Source organism: Enoplosus armatus, chromosome 14, assembly GCF_043641665.1.
Source record: "Enoplosus armatus isolate fEnoArm2 chromosome 14, fEnoArm2.hap1, whole genome shotgun sequence".
In the NCBI taxonomy this organism is placed as follows: domain Eukaryota; kingdom Metazoa; phylum Chordata; class Actinopteri; order Centrarchiformes; family Enoplosidae; genus Enoplosus; species Enoplosus armatus.
This window is the reverse complement of record NC_092193.1, coordinates 12,349,389-12,373,270: the sequence shown is the minus strand read 5'-3', so window position 1 is coordinate 12,373,270 and position 23,882 is coordinate 12,349,389. Positions and strand designations below refer to the sequence as shown.

The following is a 23,882-nucleotide window of genomic DNA, read 5'->3' as shown; positions in this document are numbered from 1 at the left end:
GCTGGTGATGTTATATATTTGTCTTATTGTCAACGAATCCCATGAGCCATTAGCATTTTTTCACAGTGAGTCACACCATCATCACGGTGAATTTCAGCACTATACGGAAAATATCCCACATACATAATCCTGGTGCTGTAAAATACTCACTAGATTAAAATATGTTGAAAATAGTCCTCCAAAACATTATTTACTCTTGTTTGAGTAACATTACCTACAGTCACCACCTGTAAAATTACAAGTTATTACAAAATAATCTCATCTGCAGGTCCTTTTAGTAGATGTTCTCAAGTTGTCGATTATATCACATTCTTCACTGTCACTATGCAATAAAGGCAAAAAATGCCCAAATGTTTCCAAAGTAAAGCTTTAACTTTCAAACTCAATCAAGCTTCATATTTGTTACTTGCTTGAGTTCTCAACCAATTTAGCGCTGCACTCTAAATCGATGCAGCAGGACCAGTGACATCGTCTTTTTTATTCCACGCATTCCTCTTTGGATCTATATTACCCATAATGCAACTCGACCGTCGACAGTTTGGTGATTCAGGTGTGTTATGCTAGTAGCGGCTAATGTAGCCTTGAGCAGCTAGCCTCAGCAATGGGGAGCTACAGCAGTGTGGCCATATTTCTAAACTCTACACCCACAGATTCTTTCATTTTCAGATTGTAGTTCTTGTAGTTCAGACCCAACCGACATTGACTCAAGTGACATCACCTAAGGCAATTCACAAAGCTTCCTCTGGAGCCACAAAAGGCTTTATACAACTTTGCAAGACCTCTAAACAGACTTTGATGAGTAAAATCAGTGGAGTGTTTGAAAAAGCCACAGACGGGCGGGGACGTTAGAAAGTGTAAAGAGACAGACAAACCCATTGTTGGTTTTGGTCTTTTCATGAGATTTGTTTACAATAATAAAAAATATAGAATAAAACCAGCTGGATCCGTGACTACACGCTTTATCCAGGCATTTGCACAGTTGGAAACACAATACTAAAGGTCACACCGACTCACGCTCACTCTCACTCGCTCACTCACGCCACAACAACATTAGAAACACGGGTATCTAGGCTGGACTCGGAAGTGAGAGTGACCTCTACAAATGTAAGAAACGTCAACATTCATGAGGCGACAGTATGGATCCCCTCTGATCATTTGGATTGATCCTCAGTGTGGGCGGGGCTGCCCTCTCCCTCAGGTTCTGATAGGTCCTTGTGCAGAGATGGACTCCCCTGCTCTTGCTCCGTTTCGTCCGGCTCAGGGGTTTGGGTGGGGGGGTCATAGTCACAGGCCAGCTCTGATTCCTCAGTGTGGGAGGGGCTGCAGTCAAAAGTAAACTCTGATTGGTCCTCGGTGAACGAGGGGCTTTCCTGGAGCACCGACTCCGACGACTGATTTGTGACGTCGCCGGGGCTGGTTTCAAACTGCAAATTCGATTGGTCCGAGAAGTTGACGGGGATCTCTTTGTACGCGAGATCTGGCTGGTCCTCCACGTCAGGAGGGTTGGGTTCCCGTGGCAACGAGAGCCCCCTGTGGCGGATGCACAGCTTGTGTAGTTCTGTTACCTCGGATACGCTTGTGCTGTTCCCACAGTCACGGAAACTGGCCAACGGAGGGCGCACTTTCACGCCGGTCACTGTCACTGAGCCCTCTATGGCCTTACGCAGCTGGAGATACAGAGACGCAGCCAGCCCGGAAAGAAAGACAGCAGAGCCAGTGGAAGTAACAACAGAGGAGAGAGAAGATGAACATTAATGATCATATACAGAAAACATTCTCGTATCAGAAGCTTTAACAACTGAAGGAAACACACACCTCTTTGAGAGACACCACTCCAACCAGACGTCCCATGCTGGTCACATAGGCGTGATCCAGACCCAGCAGAGAGAAGATGGTGTGAGTCTGTGGAGGAGGAGAGGTGGGTCAGGGCCTGGATACGGACTCAGAGAGAGGTTTCTTTTGCATTTTGGATTATGGAAATTGTTACACCAGGATCCAACAATATGATATTCTGGCCTTTTGAGATGGTTCACTGTGTCAGACTAGGCGAACTAGACTTTGAACACCAACCAACCATGTATGACGTCACAGTCTTATGAATGAAAGTGAAACCATTCAAAGTCACTCTGCGCTGAAGGTGAGCTTCGTCTTTTCCCCTCCCAGTTGGTAGAAAGCGGGCGAGTGTGTAACAGACACACGTGTGGAGAGGTTGTGATTTATTTTGTGTAATGCTCATGACCCAAGGGTCATAGTCAAATGGTCACAGGTACGCTAAAATTAACTTTCTCTTCTCCATGTTTCCAGGATGAGTGCTTTGTACTGTCCTATATGTCCACGTCATGGAAAACATTGCGTCAGTTTGTCCAGGCATCATGCTGTAAGGCGTGTAGGCCGCTCTATGCCTAGATAAATGATATGCCTTGTTAACGGCAGATAAAGTCAGCTGCACAGATGAGTGCAGCACACACAGTTATTTCTTACTGTACAGCTTTAATATCCCACACGTATTGCTTTCATTTCTCACACAGTTCTGTTGAATCATCTCTTGGAGATTTCCTGGCACAGAATAGAAGGTATAATGAGTAACTAGAGGCGTCTCTCTTTCAGCTGTCTCACTTGCTCGCTCTCTAAAATTGAACAATAACCTATATTTTATGTAATGCATAAAAACAAGAGTCTGTATTAGTGTTTTACAAATGACCTCGTGATACGAGAATAACAAGTGCTTCACTAAAAGTGTGCTCTGTGTGGGAGGCACACTCCCTCATACACATTAAATAATCAATGAAAATGTCCATAATCACTGCTCCTCCTCACTACAGTACGTCATCAAGAGGGGATCACAAACCAGCCGAGGACCTCGCAGGGACCCAGCAGGGATCAGTCACTGCCAGGCCGCAGTACTATGGGTTGACGTCACAGAAAAAAACACTGTTGAAATTCACGCCAGTCTTTTTTTCAAGGCATTGTGAGCCATCCCAGATTGACCCAGAAAATAATAAAATATTAGTTCCTCCTTTACCAGCTGCTACATTAAAGTGATGTATACACTAATACATCAATAATTATAACTCACTAACATAATATACATTATGCATTCTGCATATTGAGTATTTTAAGTGTATTTTGATGCTAATACTTTTGTGTTATGTAGTTTTGAATGTATGACTTTTACTTGTAACAGAGTATTTCTACACTGTGGTACTGCTACTTTTACTTGAGTAAACCACCACTACACGCTTATGGGATAAAATGAGCAACTATCCCACCTGACGCTCATTTTCACTCCCAACACCTCATCCTGACCCCTCTGTCGGGTCAGGCCATTATCAGGTTTATAATTAGGCCAGTGGTTACACTCACAATGAAACTACATTTTGAAACCATCAGTTTTGTGTAGTTTGTCATATGTCCACTTGTATCAGCGCTCAGTGAGGTAACTGCTCCATATATAGTCACAAATGAAAAACAGTGGTAAAAATACATAAGGCTGGCACATTTTATGGGCATTAATTGTTAAATATGAGGAGGAAAATAGGCTACTATTGTACAAAGGTCATCTCTCAGTGTGGTCAGGGCTTTTCGTTGATTTTGTACCTTATGCAGAGATGTTTGCTCCACCAGCTGGAAGGGGGCGGGATCAATCTTGCAGTTCTTGAAATCCACCGGCTCATCGAGCTGCTGCTCCTCCCACTCTGCTATCTGCAACGAGAAGGATGACAGAAGATAAAACTTCTATATTTTGAATTGTAAAACTAATTCTTGTATATTTTCTGTTAGAGTAGAGTCTCACATCTGATGGGGTCATGCAGTCTTCCACTTCAGTAGAGTCCTAAAAGACAAAATAGAATATAACACACATTGTCCCTGTATATACACACAAAGGTTTATATACACCATTTGGTACACTAAATATACGTAGTGTACCAACACATACACATTACACAGGGATCTGTCTGTTCGTTGGTGTCAGTGTAATATGTAAAATACTGAGCTGTAACCTCATGAATCACTTATATCTTGAGTTTCTGAGATAAAGCTGACAGAAAAGTTTGGTTTATGGGTCAAACAGTGCACCCACTGCCCAGGATATTATACTGACAACACCAAGAACACCTTAAAATAAAACACAAAACACACACTCACACACACACAGAACAAGCATTAACAGCAGCTTAGAGTGAAAGCTGATGAGACATTTGGTTTAACACTGATGTTGAAAAGACAATTAAACCTTTACCACTTTCTCTCACACACACACTTTCTCTCGCTCTCTCTGCAAAGCCACTCTAATGCTTTGGTTGGTGCACCACAAATATTTTGGTCCAGCACTCACTACGTGCGTGTCGCAAGGCAACCGTTTCTAAGCAACAGTCTCTAGGCGGCAGACAATCTTACCGCCATGGAGATCCTCACTCGTTTGGGCTTGGGCTTTCTTTTTTCAGGAGGAGCCGGCCCAGCCGGGCTCTTCAGTCGGGGAGAGAAGGCATCAACACAGCACAACATTAACAGCATCAGCGAAACTGGACAGTTTTACTCCCTTTACATGGTGTCACGGCAACATTGGATCCCAGTCTGACTTCTACTGGGAGAAGTACCCGTGATGTGAGCACAATGTTGCTGAAAGGGTATAATTACTACACCACAGATGAAGGTGAGGGCACAAGATCTGCACAGGAAACCCAATGTGAATACAACATTGGATGATAGATACCTTTATTCTGATACACTGCCAGAATAAAGGTTTCTGAACACCTCACATTTTAACATTTTTGTGAAGCACTTTGAGCCCTTATCTTTTCCCTTAAATGTCCCTTTGAATAGCTTTAAGGTAGAAATAAATGATCTTATTCCACAATGTCAGACAGTATCACATACTATTACATCAACTCTTCATTGACGCTGCTGTGTTTTCCAAACAGAGCCGTTGCTTTTGGTTTCTAGTGAAATACCTTGATAACTATTGGATGGATTGCCGTGAAACTAATTCATGCCCTCCTCAGGATGAATCATAATAACTTTGATGATCCTTTGACTTTTAATCTAACAACATCCTTCCAGCACCTGGGAAAACTGAAGACATCCCCGCCAGCCTCAGCTGTACTTTTTGTGTTTAGTGCTAATTAGCAAATGCTAGCATGCTAACACGCTAAACATTATACCTGCTAAACATCAGTATGTTAACATTATCATTGTGAACATGTTAGCATTTAGCTCAAAGCACCGCTGTTCTGTCTCACAGAGCCACTAGCATGTCTGAAGACTCTCTGTGTTCATTAACACAACGCAGTTCATGTTCCCTGATAATGTTATTTCAATACATTTCAACTTTCCCCCTTTTGTTACTATTGTGCATTGACTTTATGTTATTGTCACTGGTCAATAAAAATGTGCATGACGTGGGGTGTTTAAAATTGTTTTGGCTTATAAACGGGGCTGACAGAAAAAGTTTGGGAACCACGAGCTACATGATATTTAAACCCAAGACTCCATGTTTTGCATGAAGAATTTCAAATGGAAATATTGTTCCTACACATTTCCCTAAAATTGATCCTGACATATTTGGTATCTTTGTACACTTTGGGATCTCCACTGCAAAGTTCTGTGGGTTTGAACAATGTTTAAGCTTCAAATGTGACCCAAAATGCTCAAATGTAGGATGTTTAAAAGGTGTTTGACTGGCAGTGAATGTGTTGAGTACTGAGGGGGGGGGGGGCAATGACTCACAAAAGTTTTAAAACAAAAATCCATGACCACAGCATGAGATCACACAGGAAAACCCTGCTGCCTGTGGGTGGAGGAGGAGGAAGAGGAGGTGGACGGCATATGCGTGGACTCAGAGAGAGCACACACACCCACGCATACGACACGAGTCACATTCATACAGTATACTTGCACCCACACATAAATTATATCCTTCTCTCTTTCTCACTCTGGCGCTCACCTCCAGCAGCTCATTGTCTTGGTCAGCACAGGAGAGGGTCTGAGAGCCTTGGGGAGAAAACAAAAATCAGTTTTTGTTCAATTTGAAATGACTATTTTTTAAATCAGTTTGTTCTCAGTATCCCACGTCAGTGTTCCTCTGTGTGTCTTAACGTGTGTGTTGGTGCAGTGGTGTAAAGTACATACTATTTGGCGTCTCTGTGTCGCTGATGGCAGACACAGTTTTCAAGGCAGATTTCAGAGGAAGCTGAACATTGGAAACCACTGGGCTGAAGGAGGAAGACTCCTCTGTGGAGATCTACATGGACAAGATATTAACAGAGGAAGCCAGACACAAGCACACACACACACAGCAGAAAAACACAGAAAAGACAAATACGAGCACATGCACATAAACAAACAGGACAGCACAGGTAAGGGCACAGACGACAGAGACACAGAAGACATGTGTTAATGTGAATGTAGAAATAAAGGACATTTACACAGTTTGTAAACACTTACCATGACAGCTGTCCAAAAACTCCATCTGTGCCTTTACCTACTGCTACATGCTTCACACATGCTGTGCCTGATCCACTTTTAGTCTACCGCTACAACCCACCCCAAGCCAGACTTCGCCCCAGCCCAGCCCTGGCGCCCCCGGACGCCTCACACCTGTTGGGTGCTCACCAGGAAGCGGACCGCTTGGCGAGCGTTGGTGTTGGTCGAGGCGTTGATGTGGGTGTGGGCGCAAGGGGAGCTGGGCGTGCTGTCAGTGGTCAGGCTGGGGAGGTGGTCTTGGGTGCCGTTGTCCTGGGCCAGCTGGCGGAGGTACTCCAGCCTCCGCTGGCGGCCCAGCTGAAGAGAGAGCAGGGACTGCAGCTGCAGTCGCTCTATGGAGCCCAGCAGGATCATGGAGTCTGGAGGAGAAGGAGGGACGAGAAAGAAAGAAAGGAGGTGATCTGGAATGAGATGAAGGTGGTGATGCAGACAAAGCTCACAGAGGTAAAAGTAGAACATAAAATTACTGTTATGAACTGGTTGTTACAGTTTCAGTAAGTCGTTTAGATTTACATAATTGCCAGTTTATTAGGTACAACTGGCTAAAACTAATGCATCTAATACAACAGCCTGCAAGAAATCCCTCCTTCATGAAGGTTATAATGTTCAGTTTTTGTTAAAAAAAAAATTGGAGGATGTGGTTTGTGGTGCTGTTGAATTGTACTGTGTTATAGTAAAACGTGTTTCTAATATTTTGTCTACCCTCACTGACATAAATGGGGTGGAATAATAGGAACAACCTTCATGAAGATTTATTGCAGGATTGTTGTATTAGACTGCATTAACTTTAGCTACTGTAGGTGTAATTTCAGCTAATGAAACAATTGAATCCATTTGTCATGAATGGGGATGCGTATTGAAACCAAGTACCAAATATTCATCCTCTTCTCGACTTATTCTTGGAAAAGACGGTTTCGATTCAGTTTCTAAATCATAATTTTTTAGACTATTCCATTTACACCACTTGTGTTTTGACAATATTTAACATTTGATACTTTTGTTTTAAAAAAAGAAGAACATTATATATTCCTGAAAGTAAGGTTTGGCTTCTCTACTGAAATGCAGGTATTAAATCAGCACGAGCATCAAACATTTCCAACATTGACTTGTTAAGATGGATCTTCTTACTTACCTCTGGATTCAACCAGGGCCAGTGTTTTGAGCTGACCAGTCAGCAGCATCTCCTGCAGGTCTCGATAGGAAGAGTTAAGAGTGATGAAGCGCACGTCCCTGACCATGATGTCCTCCACACGGATATTATACTTCCTGAAACATGAAACAGGAAAGAGGCAAGAGAGGGAGAAAGGAGATTAAAAATTGCTAAAATCAATCAAAATCACACTCAAATTTGAAAAATAAAGAAACAAGGGTCAACTCCACCCTGAGCCTTCGTTAAAAACAGACTCACTCGTGATGGCCCATGCCCAGTTCAGGCAGATAGGGAAGTTTCTTGATGCGGATGATGGAGTCATACAGCGACGGTTGGAGCGACTGAGCCACGGCGTTGGCCAGGATCACAGCGATCATCACAGGCAGGATGTGGGAGATCTGACCAGTCAGCTCAAATACTATGACCGCTGTGGATACAGTGTGGGTGACTGCTCCAGACAACGCCGCAGCACCTGAGTAGGAGGGCAGTCATGTAAAGAATCATCTGTTCCCATGCTGTAACTAGAGGAGGATTTAATGTGCGATCAGGCATGTTTTTAAGAGGAGTGTTCGGAACGCGATGTCATATGTGCAAACTATCTGCATAACTAACTATGTGTGTTACTAATCAGTTTACTGCAAGGCAGCAAATCAAACAAGATTTTCTGCAGGTTGTCACTCTAATTCATAACATTTAACGTCATCCTGTCACACTAACCAGTGAGTCACGACCGTGGCAATTTCGTATTCAACGGTTTTCTTTTTTTACTCTGGTCCAATATGTAGTTTTCACCTTATGTGGAATCAATTTTCATCAGTCAAGTTCTATAAGCTGGTATGAAGTGATAAAAATGGCTGCAGCTTTGCAGAGGCGTCGATTTCAATCACACAGGAGAGAGGAAACGTGACAAGTGGCCTGAAAATTAGTTATCAAGGCTAATTAGATGAATTAAAGTACAGTGTATAAAAGAAATAAACTGATTTAGAGCAACTCACCGACTACAGCGTAACCGCCAGGAACTATGGGATACACGCTGCCGTCAGCATGTATGCCATCAGGAAACATGACTGCCATGATCTCTCCAACAAGTCTGCCAAATGCTGCACCTGTCCGTCACACACAGATACAGCGAGGAGTTATTTTCAGGGATTCTTACCACTGTAGGAGAAACTCATAGAAACATCAGAAAACACAGTCGATTTTATTCACCGATAAGAAAAACTGGCATGAAGGCCCCACATGGAACAGGCATGGTGGTGGCCACAGCGGACATCCAAAACTGAAACAGAGAGACAACAAGTGTGAGAGACAAATCATGAAAAGTCATCCAGTCATCTGGACATATGTCGAAGGCCTACCTTCATGACGATGAAGAGGATGAGCGTGATGAAGACGTTGACCTGGGGATGTTTCCAGGCGTGGTGGTGGCTGATGTAGTCGAACTCCTCCGCCACGCCCTGACGGCACCACGTGCGGTTGTCAAACAGCGCGACCAGAGACTCGTGCTGCGTCAGCTGACAGGTCGACACAGGAGAAAAAAAGTTACTGAATGTCTGTTTGTTATTACCCCCCCCTCCTCCCTCTAGTACCTGACAGACCCCTTTAGGAGACCCTGATGGTCACACAAGGTCAGCAGTAAAGGCTGTGTTGTGTACAGCCTCCTGGAAAAGCTTCGTTTGATACTACTGGTTCATGTTGTAGCTGTTTTATTTAAACTATGCAGTTTGCGTTCAATAACTGTTCCCAGGACTCCCTCAATGATGGCATTAATGATACTGAGTGGTATCTTTTTTGTAATCTGTGCACTGCTAAAGTACTCCATTTTAACCGGTCATTTTGGGTTTTATTGACTTTTAAATTCTTGGTTTTTCTAAAGAAAGTGAAAAAAAAGATCATTTCACCTGCGTTACAATACAAATCCACTCGTTTCAAATCATTTCTAGAGTGTAACTTTCGTGACGCCATTGCAGCAACCTGTCTTATTCTGTTTTGTGTCAGGATTTCTCCATAAATGAGCGCCACTGTCTGAAAACAGGGACAACAGCACAGGACAAAAAAAAAGATATTCTCTGAACCCTCTAGCAGATTTTCTTTTCTTGTTCTGAGTTCCTGAAAGGCTCAAAACTAAATGGCTTACAGGACGATTTTGCAGTGCGGCAGGTGCACAGGCAACACTAGCACAAAAACTGTGTGCTCTGCATCTCTGCCTAAAAAAGATCAAACTATTTTTCACTTTGTTGTGTCAACTGTGAAACTTTTCCAATGGCAGCATCAACTTCATCTGAAGGGGACGCTCACTTCTTGGTTTTAGTTTTGCACAGATACTGCAACACCCATCAATTGAGAAGCACGGGTAGAAAAGTGAAATATGAACACTATGACAATAAACATCAGTTTTCTGTCGGTTGCATTTGTTAAAAAAAGAAAGAAAAAACAGAAAATATTTGTTTTTAATTTTGCAAACATATTTTTAGCATTAAAATCAACACACGTGCTCTTTGAGACTGTGTGACTCTGCAGAGAACATCAGGAAGCAGCTATTGAACAGCTTATGCTATCAAATCAGAGGAGCACAAAATGACCCCCAAGCTGACACCAACTCTCACTTAAAATTACCATCAATCATCTAACAGCAACAGTCAAGGCATGCTTTCATACTGTCACGAGAGTGTGAAAGCATTTTCTCACCTGTCCAGCCATGAACTGCCCGAAGCCCGGAGGGAACGTGAGTGTGGAGATCAGCAGGGTGACGAGAGCGGGATACACCAGACGCCTGACAGGAAGAGATGGACTGCGGGGTCATTAATGGGTGTGCCTGTCACACTGTATGTACATGCTTGATTTCTGGGTGGTGAGGACGGAAGAGCTATAAATAGCTCCTTGTGATGTGTGAAACTGACCCAATTCATACAAAGACTTCATCTAAATTCTCCAGCGCTACATTAACATTGTGACATAAGACACCAAGCCAACTTTAAACACAGGTTTAGGGGTACATGAGCAGGATTTTAATCTTTTGGGGGTTTATTTACAGTTTAACTGGTTCAATTATGGCTTTCTAGATGGATCTTGAATATTAATTGGGATTCTAAAGGAATACGTCTACATTTTAGGAAATATACTTATTTGGTTTCTTGCAGAGAGTTGCATGAGAAGATTGATACCATTCTCATATCTGTCCGTGAAATATGAAGCTACAGGCACTAGCCAGTTAACTTAGCACAAAGACAAACAAACAAAATCTACCTTCCAGCATCTCTGACTAATCTGTAACCACTAATAAACACATTATATCTTGTAAAGCACAATTTGTTGTTTTTACGGTTTTCAGTTTTTCTGCAGATTAAACACACAAAACATAACATGTTAATTAGTGAGCTTTAGAGGTGCTGCCTTCGGACAGAGCCAGGCTAGCCGTTTCCCCCCTTTTCCAGTCTTTATGCTAAGCTAACCGTCGCTGGGCAGTAGCTTCACTCTTACCGACAGACAGACATGAGAGTGGTATCGATCGTCTTGCCCAACTCTCAGCAAGAAGGCAAGAAGTGCATATTTCCCAAAATGTGGATCCACAAAAGTGCAACGGTCCTGTGTAACAGTCAGATATCAGATACTCACTTCCTCAGCAAGAACTTGTTGATAGTCTTCTGTTTCCTCATGCACTCTACAATCAGCCGGTTCAGGTAGACAAACAGAGCACCGCCGAAACCACAGGCAATCCTGCAAACAGACAAAGACACACTTGTTTGGCCTGTTGAAGGAGAAACAGAGGAGCATCCTGGGACAAAATGAAAGGAAAAGGACTCACACTGCCACTGAAATACACCTACAGTCTTACGGCTCTTTGACAGGAAGCCAACCAATGTTAATTTATTGTTTTTCTCTATTAAAATGTTTTGGCATCAAACAAATCATATGTGGCATATGATGATCTGGATACGGCCTCTACTTGTAATCAGCAGAGTAAAAAGTTAATTTCATGCCCCGCTCATTGAATACAAATCAACCTTCAGACTCTCGACAGGAATGTGAATGTGACTGGGACGAGACTATAGAGAGAGAGAGAGAGAGAGGAAGGCTGAACGAGAGCTCAGGTCTCACCAGTAACTCAGGCGCCAAACTGCTCTGGGATCAGTTTAATGTGGCGTCAGTCCAGAGAAACACACTCACCCGAGGATGGCGAACGCTGGCAGCTCCTGAAGGTCAAACGGGAAGTCCAGACGGAAACGAGTCTTAAAGAGAGCAGTGATGGTCTCTGAGGAAAAAGAAGATTGTTCTCACTCACATGTCACATATATTACACTGACTTTTGAAAAGGGGCTGGACACATATTGGTATACTGTATTGAAATATCTGCTTAAAAGTACAGAATTGAAAATTTTTTGATAAAATTCAAATAATATTCCCAAACTTTTGTCAGATCTAATTTTATGAGAAGACAGACAACATAAAAAACACATCATAGCACGGTTAAGTCAAACACAGACGACTGTTCTATTACTTAAAAAATAAAATATTATATATTAAAAATATTTGCAAATACTACATGAACCAAGGTTTGTTTTAGCCAATTTAATAGTACTCAATTGCTAAGAAGGTGGAATAAGGACTTTTACCTTCCTCCTGGTTCCACACAGCCAGCACTCTGAATATGAAGGCACTGAAGGTAGCAGCAAAGAAGCCCCTCCAGTAGTTCCTCACAGCAAAAAAGGTTGAAGTGACCTCAATACTGAACAGCACCCCTGCACCACACAAACAAACACACTTATAAGACACTCAGAGACTTTATTCAAGAATTGATCTTCGTCAAATATCATAGAGAGCATCGTTGGTCACGGGTGTCACCGCTTCCACATTTACAAGCATCATCTTTAACATGCAGCACGCCTCACAATGAGCTTACAAAACATTTTCTGACACCTCACAAGCTGCCCATCATTGTTTCTGCTCTCCACACAAGAACAGACACACACACACACACATTACAGTCTAAAGGTTTCCTTATGGCCCCTGAAACCTTAAGTGTTTCTATTTCACCAAAGAGTTTGAGAAAAGTTCTCAGTTTTGCTTGGAAAATCTTGTGTCAATCTTCCTCATAAGATACCTGTCCAACATACACAACATCACCTCATGTTGCTGTTCAAGGAAAAGCTCAAAAAGTGCCCATAAATGGAAAAGGTTCATCCTGCGAGGAGCATTAATGTACTTTAGACCTTTGTACCATTATATTTTGGCTTTTCTATAAAATAAAAACGTGTCCTGATGGGGGCGATTTTAAGTTCACTAAAATCATTGGGGTTCATTTCTGTTTTCAAAGTCAAGAATGAACTTTCAATGTTAGTTCTTAAAGATCGTGTGATACAATTTGACTTTCTTACATTGTTTTCATGTTGTCATTTGATTAAAGTTCTGATCAACTGGCATTGTTTGATCCTTTGAATATTCATATTAATGTGGCCAACAGTTGCTGAGATTCAGTATGTTGCTCTGAATCAAAGAGTTAGTTAGATGGATGGACTGACCAAGATTGGCACACGCTCTCTCCTGCTGGCGGGGTAAATATTCTCCTCATATAATTAGCTCCCGTAATTATCTACCATAATTAGATACCATTCAATCAGAGGCTGCAGCCATGTTGTCTTACCTCCAATAGGGGCAGCGAAGCAACAGCCCACACCCACCGCACAGGCAGCCGACAGCATCTCTGTGTTCCTCAGCTCGTTCTGTCCGACAAGAATCAGATATACACACAGATAGACACACACACACACACACACACACACAGGGCCACGCATTCAAGCAAACACACACATACACACACAAATCCCAACAAGTGTACATGTACGTGCAAATGCCACAAACACACAATACACAACAAATGCATTTCTCTTTTAAAAAAAACAGAGTCGCCAGCTGTTTACAAATGCAACAGTTTTACTGTGAAGCTGCTGCTGGATCTTTTCACATTTGATGAGATTACACATGTGAGCGGTTGGGATGTGGGAGGCCATAATTGGAAAAACCCAGGATTGAGTGTTGAAATCATGGAATGAGATGTTTGTATAGAAGCAAAGGCAGCACAAGATCGATGCCTCGCTGTGACGGCTCACTGAACAGGATCAAACAGCGCACACAGATGGAAAGGCATCAATCTATCTCAGCTTCTGAAATGGACGGCATGGATTATTAATGTTGATGGAATTGGCAATAAAGAAACTATCCGACTCGTGCATCCATACCTTGCTTCCCTCAAAGGGCTCATCCTTTAGCAGTGAAGGTGGAAAAAATAAGAAGACAGAAATATGTGTGAGTGCGACCTGTGCGAGTGTAGAGGTTACCTTTTATTTCCGCTCCTGGAAGGCATCCAACTTATTATCCAAATCACACAAAAATCAAACAAGCAGAGAATGAGCTTCAGCAAACACAGTCTCGAATCCACAGTGAACTGAATTAACATTTTCCCAGACTGATTATGTTTAATAGCTGCAGAGTCAACCCCTGGACTCCTTCAGTCTTTCTAACTGTGCTGACGTGAGTTTTTTTCTTCCTCCACTTCACTGCAGTCTATCTTCCTCCGTACAGACGGCGACGCCGCTGCTGTTGGCACATGCAGGAGAAGCACAGCACACTGTCCAGAGCAGAAATAGACAGAAGCCCAGGGTGTGGTCTCACATGAGTGGTGGTGAGAGTGAGTCCTGGGGGGTCGGCAGAAAGTCAAGAAAACATCAAAGACTTTTTTAAGAACAACTGTGATTGTGTGTGTTTTTCTTGCAGCTTCACACCTATGAGGACCAAAGGAGAAGACACAAAGATCAAGAAAATCCTCCCATGTGGATAAATTTAGGCCTCAGGTTTACAAAACACAAAACACTTTAAACTGCCAAAATGTTTTCCACAACATAAATAATCAGTGATGAATGTCATAATTTAATTCCTCCAGATCAACAGGACAAATGTCTTTCTAGAAACCATCATTTATAGCTCATAAAGGTTAGAGAAGTGGGCTTGAGATGCGATGGTCCCGCTGAAGGTGGCCCCTAACTCTCAACGGCAGCTGCTCCGTGTTTGTACTGGGCAGCTTCCTGCTGTCAATGTGTGTAAATAGGGCGATCCTGAAAAAGATAGCTTTGGTCATAATGAAACGTCCCTCGATGATGATCATTTGGAAAAGGTTATAGGAACAGGTCAGCAGACAAGGCAGATTAGAGGGTGGCAATGCAAAAAGTTAAGTCTGGAAAACACTGACCAGAGATGCATTAAAGTACTGTAACCCTACGTGGACTTATCCTTGAACACACTCTCTACTCTCACAATCTCTCGCTTGTACATAAAACTACATTTCCTAAAATGGTGAACTGTTCCTTTAAAGCTGCAATCTGTGATGTCATGTTGATTTGGTTTCACCTCGTTGTTGTTGGTGTTCAGTGTCACTGAGTTTAAACTGAAGACATTTTGTATTTGCATCAACAGGACAGGTACTACCCGACAAACATGATCAATATTTCTGAATATGTGAGTGTAGAGAGCATCACCAGCATAGCACAAGGATAGAATAAGGACATGAAGGTCAAAGCTTTAAGAAGTCAAACAAGTTTGAATTCATGCATCAGTGTGTGTGGAAATCTGTGTTCCTTTTTTTCATTGTAGTTACCATTCTCACCATGAAAATCCCACCAAAAAGAGCAGCCATGAATTTGCTCAGGAGAGCAGCGCACAGGCTGGCGACATGAACGAAGGGCCCCTGAGAGAGAGAGAGAGAGAGAGAGAGAGAGAGAGAGAGAGAGAGAGAGAGAGAGAGAGAGAGAGAGAGAGATTAGGATGTTAGTGGACAGGATGTGACTGAAAGCACCTTTTAGTAGAGCATGCTGCACTCAAGTTCAGGGGAATTACCCTGAAACCTTGCACGATTAAACTCTGCTCAGATTCAGATTCAAACAACCTTATTACCCCCCCGAATGGGAAATGCAAATGTTATTAGCAGTAAATCACTCTTTTATTTTCCCAGCTGTGACTGTAATGAGACCAGATGACGCAGGAATATTTATCATATGCCTCCGACAGGAAACTTCAAAAACTGTCAAGCAATCTGTCATGTGTAATTTGTAAGGCCGAGAAGAGCTGAGACGGGAAGAGATGAAGGAAAAATAAACCCTCTACCTCCTTCCCCAGAGGCATCCCACTGCCCAGAGCACAGGTCAGACCAATGACTTTGGCCACAAATGTCTTAAAAGTCAGGTACTCCTTCAGGACCACCCCCCTCAGTATCGTCTTCATCTCGGGAATACCTGAACCTGGGAGATGAAAAGAAAGAGGCGCCAGGTGGGATGATGGAGTGGAGAGAAAAGATGAGTTGAAAGAAAGCAATTACAGAGAGAGGGATGAAGAGAATAAATGAAGAGCACGGGGGATGGGTGAGGGGGAAAAGCTTATTGATATTCATATAGTTTTCTGTATGCACATCGCATCACAGGTATATTTTATGGATTTCCTGCAGACGAGACCACTAAGAGACGTACAGCAAAGGATGGTGCATTACAGAGCCAATTACATTATTCAAAAACGGACAAGTGACCATGAATTAGAGATATTAATACATATGTTTATGTATAGATTGTGTTAATGTGTGTGTGTGTGTGTGTGTGTGTGTCTTACCCACAGCCTGAGGCGCCAGTATCTGTGTGAATCCTGCTGAGAAAGTGATGAGCACTACAGGGTAGGTGACCCAGGCGATGTACTGCAGGAGCATGTTACTGTCCAGTCCACCATACATCCACTTCTGTGCTGCACACACACACACAAGTAACTTCCTCTCAGTATAATGAAGTAGAGAACTTAACCATTTAACGACCGTTTTCCCATCGATCACGATTTATCTGTTGAGAACAGATTCACATGATTCTTCTCCGCCTCATTACCTCCCCCTGACCTTCTCTCCATGTTCTTTTCTTCCCCATCTCTGCCTTATTCATGCATTTTTCTGCACCTTTTAGCAGCTCAGTGGCCTCCTCCTCCTCCTCCTCCTCATTCATCATTTAGCTCTCCTACTATCAAATTTATCATTTCATAAAATACCATAGAGGAAGCGTTGCTTGGATCTAAAGGAAGTATCTATGTCCACAAGTGCATCTTTCTAATCTAAAAGCAGAGCTCTTCTAAAACACTCTTAATAGTGGATGAATTAGAAAACACCACCCTTGCATCAGTCAGAGCAGTGGAGGAAGAAGTACTCAGACCTTTTAGTAAAGTAAAAGTACCAATGCAACAATGTCAAATTATTGTACTCGGTCAGGCCCCTCCAAAGGGTCACCAGATAAATCTGAGGGGTCTTCAGATGATTGATGAGGTGGGAAAGAAGATAAACAAGTTCTGCTACATATGTTTGTGTTTATCTCTCCTTTCATATGAAATAATGTTAATAATAATTTTGCATCTCTGGGCTTCAAATATTATTATTTAAATGAATCCATCTGTAATAATACATTGTTTTTTATAAGCTTATCGCGTGTTTTTTATGTAACAACTATAGCTGTCAAATAAATGTAGTGGAGTATAAATAATGCATATTTATAAAATTTGCACAGTACTTCACTGGGTAAAGAAAAACGATGGCGTGTACCTGCTCAGTCAAGTCAGGTTGGTGTTGCAGTGAAATTAAGAAAGCCCCTCTCTGTCACTTCTAACTCATTCGACATGTCAATATAGGCGTCCACAACACAGGTGTTGTCTTTTAACGGTTTAACTGTCTCTGCGCTTTGATACAGACGGTTTGTCTGAGTACAGAAAGTTATCTGTAAAGGAACGTTTTATTAAGAGTTAGAGGATTTTATTTTTTGCACTCAAAGTTTTCTTTGCAGTTTTATGTATTTACTTATATCATTGTATTATGTATATTATTATCATATATAATATAATTCGTTTTCGATCACCTGGTGAATTAATTCAAGTGTCAGTGTTGCAATTGGTGCATTTGATGCTTTGTGGGAGTACAAATCGTATTGATTGATCTTTTATAAATATTAATGAAATATATTAATATTAATTAATGATAATATTAATGAAACCACTTTGTTTAGCTTCTGCTCAAGATCAATATAACTCTGGCAAATTGCCAGTCAATTTGTATTCATACCATACCTGACAATACCCCTCAGCTGTTCATTCTTTTACAACTTTGCTGTGAGAACAGCCCGTTATTCACTATCCTGCTATCTGTCTGTCTTTGTAACTCTCTCCTCTCTCTGTCTTTCTGGCTCTCGGTCTCTCTCCTACCTTCTTGGCAGAAGGCGATGGCGTAGTCCATGACCCAGCTGACCAGAGCCATGAGCAGCCCCAGCAGAATGAGGAAGATCCAGTCCTCCCCCACCCGCGAGATCAGGAACTTTTGGCAGCGAGACGCACACACTGAGGGCACACAGGCAGAGAGAGAGACAGAGGAAAGCAAAAGTAAAATCTCTGAAACTGGTCTTCAAGGTGTGAAGGGACATATTTGTTGGTCTGAGGCTGAAAAGAACCAGAGAGGAAGGAAAAGAAAGAAGCAAATATGTAGTGACAGAAGAGATGCTTTGGCAAGAATATTTCATACACAAAAGGAGTTCAAAGTGATTTATATTGTAATACATTAAATACACTACACAGAAAATACATGTTACATATATTAAGAATATAAATATAATACATATAATATTGAAACAAATTAAAAGGATACAAAACAATTTATGAGAAATTTAAAAGGTAAAATCTGAAAACAAATACAAAATAGGTTAGTAAGTTATAAGGGTTAGGCAACGTAATATATACCATCAAATATATATTTTCTGTGATAACTCTATTTAATGTCTCCAGTTAAATTGGTTACAAATCAATGAGCAGGACTGATTAATGGGAAAAGGTATTTATTTAACTGGATCAGCCAAAAAGAGACATTAGTGTCTCAAATTAATTCCCAAAAAGATCGCTATATTTATTATATTAACTATAACATGATATGTATCACATTTGTGACATAAAATGCATATTTTGAGATAGAAGATTTTATACCTCAAGTGCGATGAGCACTTTAAAGGCCCCTCCACTCAGAAAATGTGTATATTCACCTGTTTGACCTTCACTGTGGAGAATGATGTATGTGCAAAGTTTCACACATTCATCCTCTGAAGGGAGGAAGTGTCTCTGTGATGACAATAAATCTGAGTTTAAAGCGTGTTCGCATGAGAAGTGCACAGTGAAGTAGGCCGTTAAACATGTGAAATAAATATTAATAATATAATATAATAATATTAATATAATATTTGCATATCCACAGACTCTGGATTTTTTAATCTGAGAGGAAGACGAGATGCTATTAAGAATGTTAGAGTTTTTAATCTAAACCTTTATATGTATACGAGGTAATAGATATGTTTTGTGGGAAAACCACATCAGACACAAACGGATCTTTAAAGGATCTTTAAGGTTCAGTCAAAGGCAGTGAAGGGAATGCATATTTTCAACATGGATTTAAAGGCAGTCAAAGTGACAGGTTTTATATCTTCTGGAAGTTTGTTTCAGCTGTGCGGTGCACCAGATTACCTGAGAGGCCCAAGAGGTTTTATGTGGTAAGAAATGTATTTTGGTACTAAAGTACTGAGAGATTTATGGACAAGCAGCAGCAAATTAATGTCTATTCTATTCTAGCAACATCATTATGTATTAGCTGAAGTTTCATGACAGATGTTGAGGGTTTGTGTTGCCAGGACATGAATCCTTTGACAAAGAAAGGGGGGGAAACAATTATTCTCATGCTGGGTGAATAAAGGATCCAGTTTCACATGAAAAACTAAATAATGGGGGATTATGAAACACAATGAGTAGAGTGGACAGAGAGATATCATCCATTTACCAACTGCGAGTGAGCAGTGAAGTAACAATAATAGACTAAAGGAGGTTGTTATGTCGACAGTGAGAGCATCACTTCATCATCCACCGCAGATGTGAGCATACAGAGACAAAACAAAGTTAGGTCATGGTTATAAATTCTGATATTACATTATAATCTATAACACTGAGCTGGGTCAGCTAAAAGAAGCATCAATGGACTAATTTCTCGTCTCTTGTCTGCGGACATTGCCAAAGCCTGGAATTCACTTCAACATCCAGAGCATTCATAGATGTGCCCGTCCCTCGAGAAGCTAAAAATGTGCTACTAACACATTTACCAGATCCATATTTCATAAAAACGCTACACTCGTCACATACACTCATATAGTGACGATCACCACGGAGAAAACGGTCTAATTTTAGGAGAAACCAAGAGAGCAACAGATGTAAGAGAGACAGGAAGACAGACAGCGCTGCTTAAAGGATGGGTCGATTCATTTTTATTTTCTGCAACTAACAATTATTTTCATCATCGGTTACCTGCCATTTTTTTCTCGATTAATCCTTTGGTCTATAAAACATCAGAAAACAGTGAAAAAGGTCCTTTGATACAATGACCATGGGCACTGAAGTACATGTTGACTGAATCATACACACATACACCTGGAATAAATACTCGTAAGTACAACAAATGTGGATTCATCTGATGCTGAAAATAGTTCTAGTACTGTAACTTGTACCCATCTGTTTTAGGAAATGACTGAGCCATTTTAAAAATGAAGGAATGGGTCCAAACTATTTCTAAAATCAAAGAAATGTATAAAAAGCAACAATCTTTGGTCAACAAATGCTGCTATCTGACCCCTGATGATATTTTTGTTTTCCTTTTAACGCTGATAACGGCACTACAGTTTTTCAAATTTGTGACTATGCTGCTTGTACAATATGTTTATTATTATTATTATTATTATTATAGGAAACAAGCCATACTCCCCCTTCATGATCGTGTTCACAAATATTTCTTGTTGTCTGAGTGATTGCTACTGTCTATATATTTATAGATAATAAACTAATACATAATGCATTATACATTATACATTACAATGATACATTAAAAGAGATTGCAGCAGTGTTTCTGGTGCAGGATTGAGGTCACGGGGGGTTGCGAGTGTCCCGAGGGGGGAGGGGCACAACTGTGTGCATGACGGGGCAAGCTGTCCGGTCGCCAGGCCACCTGCTGGATGGCAAGTTGCCAATAGAGGACGTAGACATGCACATGCAGACTACATACAAACACACTCAGACAAACCCGTTACACGGTGGACAAAAAAAAAACATGGAACACGTCAGAGAGAAATATTTAAAGATAAATCTATGTGTGCAGATTAGACTGCCACTTCACTGGATCTATAATTTTTATTTCAGTTCACTGAACATCCCCATGTGAAAGAAGCTGGGGACAATTCCCATTCCCACAGCTTCTTTATTTATTCCTCTCTCTCACACACATACACACACACCTCGTCTGGCACCTGCAAAGCCACATACTTCCGTGTGCATCTTGGCTCGCGCTCACATCCGCAGGCTCAGTGGCGTTCACAGATGTCTTCTCCTGATCCCGTAAATAAAAAATAACACCCAACGCCAGACATTTTCTCCACCTCTGCTAGTCCTGCATTGCATCACCTGAAGCCAACTAGCTGTAATCAGGAATAATGCATGAGCTTTTCACCTATAAACAGCCACTGAATGCAAAGCTAAAATAACATGTGACATAATACATTAATGCTGACCCTTACAGTAAGTGGTAGACAGAGATCTGCTATAAAACCGCAGAAAGATTCACTCTATGAGTCAAAATAAACACAGGGAGGCAGTGCATGTTTTTAGCTCTCCATCACGACCGGCAGCAGAGCCTTTGGCTGCATGTGTAGGCTGCCTTGTTCAGAAGCTGCAGCTCCAGTTACCGATCCGAACCGAGGCACACACTCGTAGTCCATCACCCACAGAGATGATGCTCCCACACAGATACATGAGAGGAAAACACTAAACTCCCACTTCCACCAAATCTGAAGCATCTCTCCTTACACCTTACTTAACAAGACAACAGCAGAATCCGTCCAGCCCGAGCGTCTATCTAAAGACAAAGTCTAAAAATACAAACACCTCTTGAGCTACGAGCACGCGAAACGCACAGACAGCGAGCACACAAATCACTCCGGCTGGCTCCTGATCTGAGAGTGATTGTTTTAAATGGCTTCCATTACGGCGAGCGAGCGAGCGAGGCATGGCTGATATAGTGTAGCTTTCACCTATGGTGCAATCTATCGCGCTTTAATCAGATCACTAGTCACAAGGGCAAAGACGCAGATATGGATCCTGGAAAACAGCCACACTGGCTCACTCGTGCAAGCACGTGTGAAAACAAACACTCTGCCGCACTCTCCTTTTTTACTGAGATTATCTTACATGTTAGATGTAAACAGGTATAACAAGTATAATGTTGCCATAGAATCAGTGAGTTGTACTGTGGGCTAAAACTTGAGCTCCATTTTTTTTCACATTTTGGCCAATTGGCACCATTAAAATTATGCCGAATTAGCTATTAGCAGTTCCTGTTTGCAATGCACAAACGGACGTACAGGCGACTATCACTGGATTACTTTGATACTGAAGAAAACTTAAAAACGTGATGATTCTCAGGCAAATGCTGGAGTTATGAAGAGTCTATGATTATTATGTGGATTTAACTAAAACCTAAAGATATCAAATAGTCTATTTTCAAATAATAATTGGCATTAATTTTCTGTTCAGCTCTAATCAAAATCGCACAAAACCCCAACATATTTTGTCACTCATATCCATCTCTAAGTTTCATCCACATCATCAATACAATGCATGTGAGGGGAATTTCATTTGTGGAGCTCACAGCATTGAAAGATGACATTGCAATGTGTCTTTCCAAAAACAGTGTCCTTGCTACTGTTTATAATCCCCAGACGTGTGTGTGAATAGTTTTGATAGGGACAGAAAGTAGTTCCAATGTTTCACTTTGGGTGAACAGACCCTTCAAGAAACACACTGCTGCTCTGTTGACTTGCAAATAAAATACCTCTGATTTCAGGAACACACATAAATGAAGGTTAAGTAAAGTACAAATAAAAATAAGAACATTTGGAGGATGTAAACAGGTACACACACACACACACACACACACACACACACACACACACACACACACACACACACACACACACACACACACACACACACAGTCTATCACAATGTTATTGTTGAGTACATCAGTCTGACTGAAGTGGAGCTCTCTTCTGGTGCCACTCCCTTATCTGCAGTCATCTGGGGAGACTAGACATAAAATAATCTGACAGTTCAGATCAGAGTTCTGCTCACACAAACAAAAATACACACACATACACCCACGCCCACACCCACACACACACACACACACACACACACACACACACACACACACTCGTGTACACAGTGGGCCACTGGCAGCCAGCAGAGGGGGCTGTCTTTGTCTGACATTGAGACAGCCCTTGTTGGCTGGAGGTCATTGCTCAGATCAGTCACATTTAATCGTGTTCACATCCTCTCCTGCTCCCTTGTGTCAGGTAGCCGCTCTGCTGTACTTTAAGAAGTCGGTGTTTTCACACAACATTCACACTTGCAGGAGCGCCACAGTCTGCTGGACACACACGCACACACACACACTAGATCCACTTTGTTTATGAGCATTAAATGCTGCTTTGCTCTGACCTTCACAACATGTCCGACCACTTCACTACCTGCACACTTTGTCTCTGCAAGAAGATGTAGGGCTTGTAGCATGATCATCACTTACAGTGACACTTTGCACAGGGGTCTTTCTCATACTCCAGCAGATCTGCGGCACGACTACGAACGCTGGTGTTCCTCCGCAGTCCTCCGCCATCCCGCACTCCTCCATCCCGTAGGCGGGCCGCTTCCTCCTTGGCATACACACCCAGCTCCTGGGTGTAGCGCCCATACATCTGTGTATATGAAAGACAGAAAAAGAGAGCTTTTATAAAGGTGGTGCAAGTGGGAGGCAGTGAAAGAGATGTCAGTGTGATGCAGCAGGTTTTTTCACTTTTTCAGAAATAATACAGTATCGGGTCACAGTAAAGATAGTCAGCTTCTGTCAACACACTGAGGTTCAAACTCAGTGTGTCAGAAAATTCACTGGCTGCAGCTCACAGCATCCACACAGGTCACAGCTTAGTCTTTTTTTAGAAAAAAAAATCCACTCAGCTTTGACTCAACAGTCATGTAATGACTTCTTCTCAGACAGATGAGCAGACAATGAGCTCCACCTGTCAGCTCCCAGCTGATTAGCTCTGCAGGGCGGCCACAC

At 41.9% G+C, this 23,882-nt stretch overlaps 1 protein-coding gene across 1 annotated transcript; it reads right to left on the bottom strand.

Annotated features, from left to right (window-relative positions):
• Positions 1-1,151: 1,151 nt before the first annotated feature.
• clcn2a (chloride channel, voltage-sensitive 2a) lies at positions 1,152-23,520 on the bottom strand. The gene is made up of 24 exons (XM_070918612.1): positions 23,352-23,520; positions 17,900-18,031; positions 16,283-16,411; positions 15,788-15,921; positions 15,282-15,371; positions 13,870-13,893; positions 13,275-13,353; positions 12,247-12,372; positions 11,801-11,885; positions 11,249-11,350; positions 10,322-10,424; positions 8,992-9,147; positions 8,843-8,912; positions 8,629-8,739; positions 7,892-8,105; positions 7,616-7,749; positions 6,598-6,842; positions 6,130-6,241; positions 5,945-5,991; positions 4,399-4,467; positions 3,794-3,832; positions 3,598-3,702; positions 1,816-1,902; positions 1,152-1,667 (listed from the first exon to the last, which is right to left on the bottom strand). Exons 1-24 carry the CDS (start codon positions 23,518-23,520, stop codon positions 1,152-1,154), a joined length of 3,078 nt encoding a protein of 1,025 aa, XP_070774713.1.
• Between the last annotated feature and the right edge of the window lie 362 nt (positions 23,521-23,882).

What these genes read in the sequence shown, in the direction of transcription:
- clcn2a (XM_070918612.1), bottom strand. Translation starts at nt 23,520, where the DNA reads ATGTATGGGCGCTACACCCAGGAGCTGGGTGTGTATGCCAAGGAGGAA. An exon ending in GGCCCTGGTTGAATCCAGAG is followed by an intron (nt 6,843 to 7,615) that starts GTAAGTAAGAAG and finishes CTTCTCCTCCAG; the next exon opens with ACTCCATGATCCTGCTGGGC. An exon ending in CGACACAGAGACGCCAAATA is followed by an intron (nt 5,992 to 6,129) that starts GTATGTACTTTA and finishes TTTCTCCCCAAG; the next exon opens with GCTCTCAGACCCTCTCCTGT.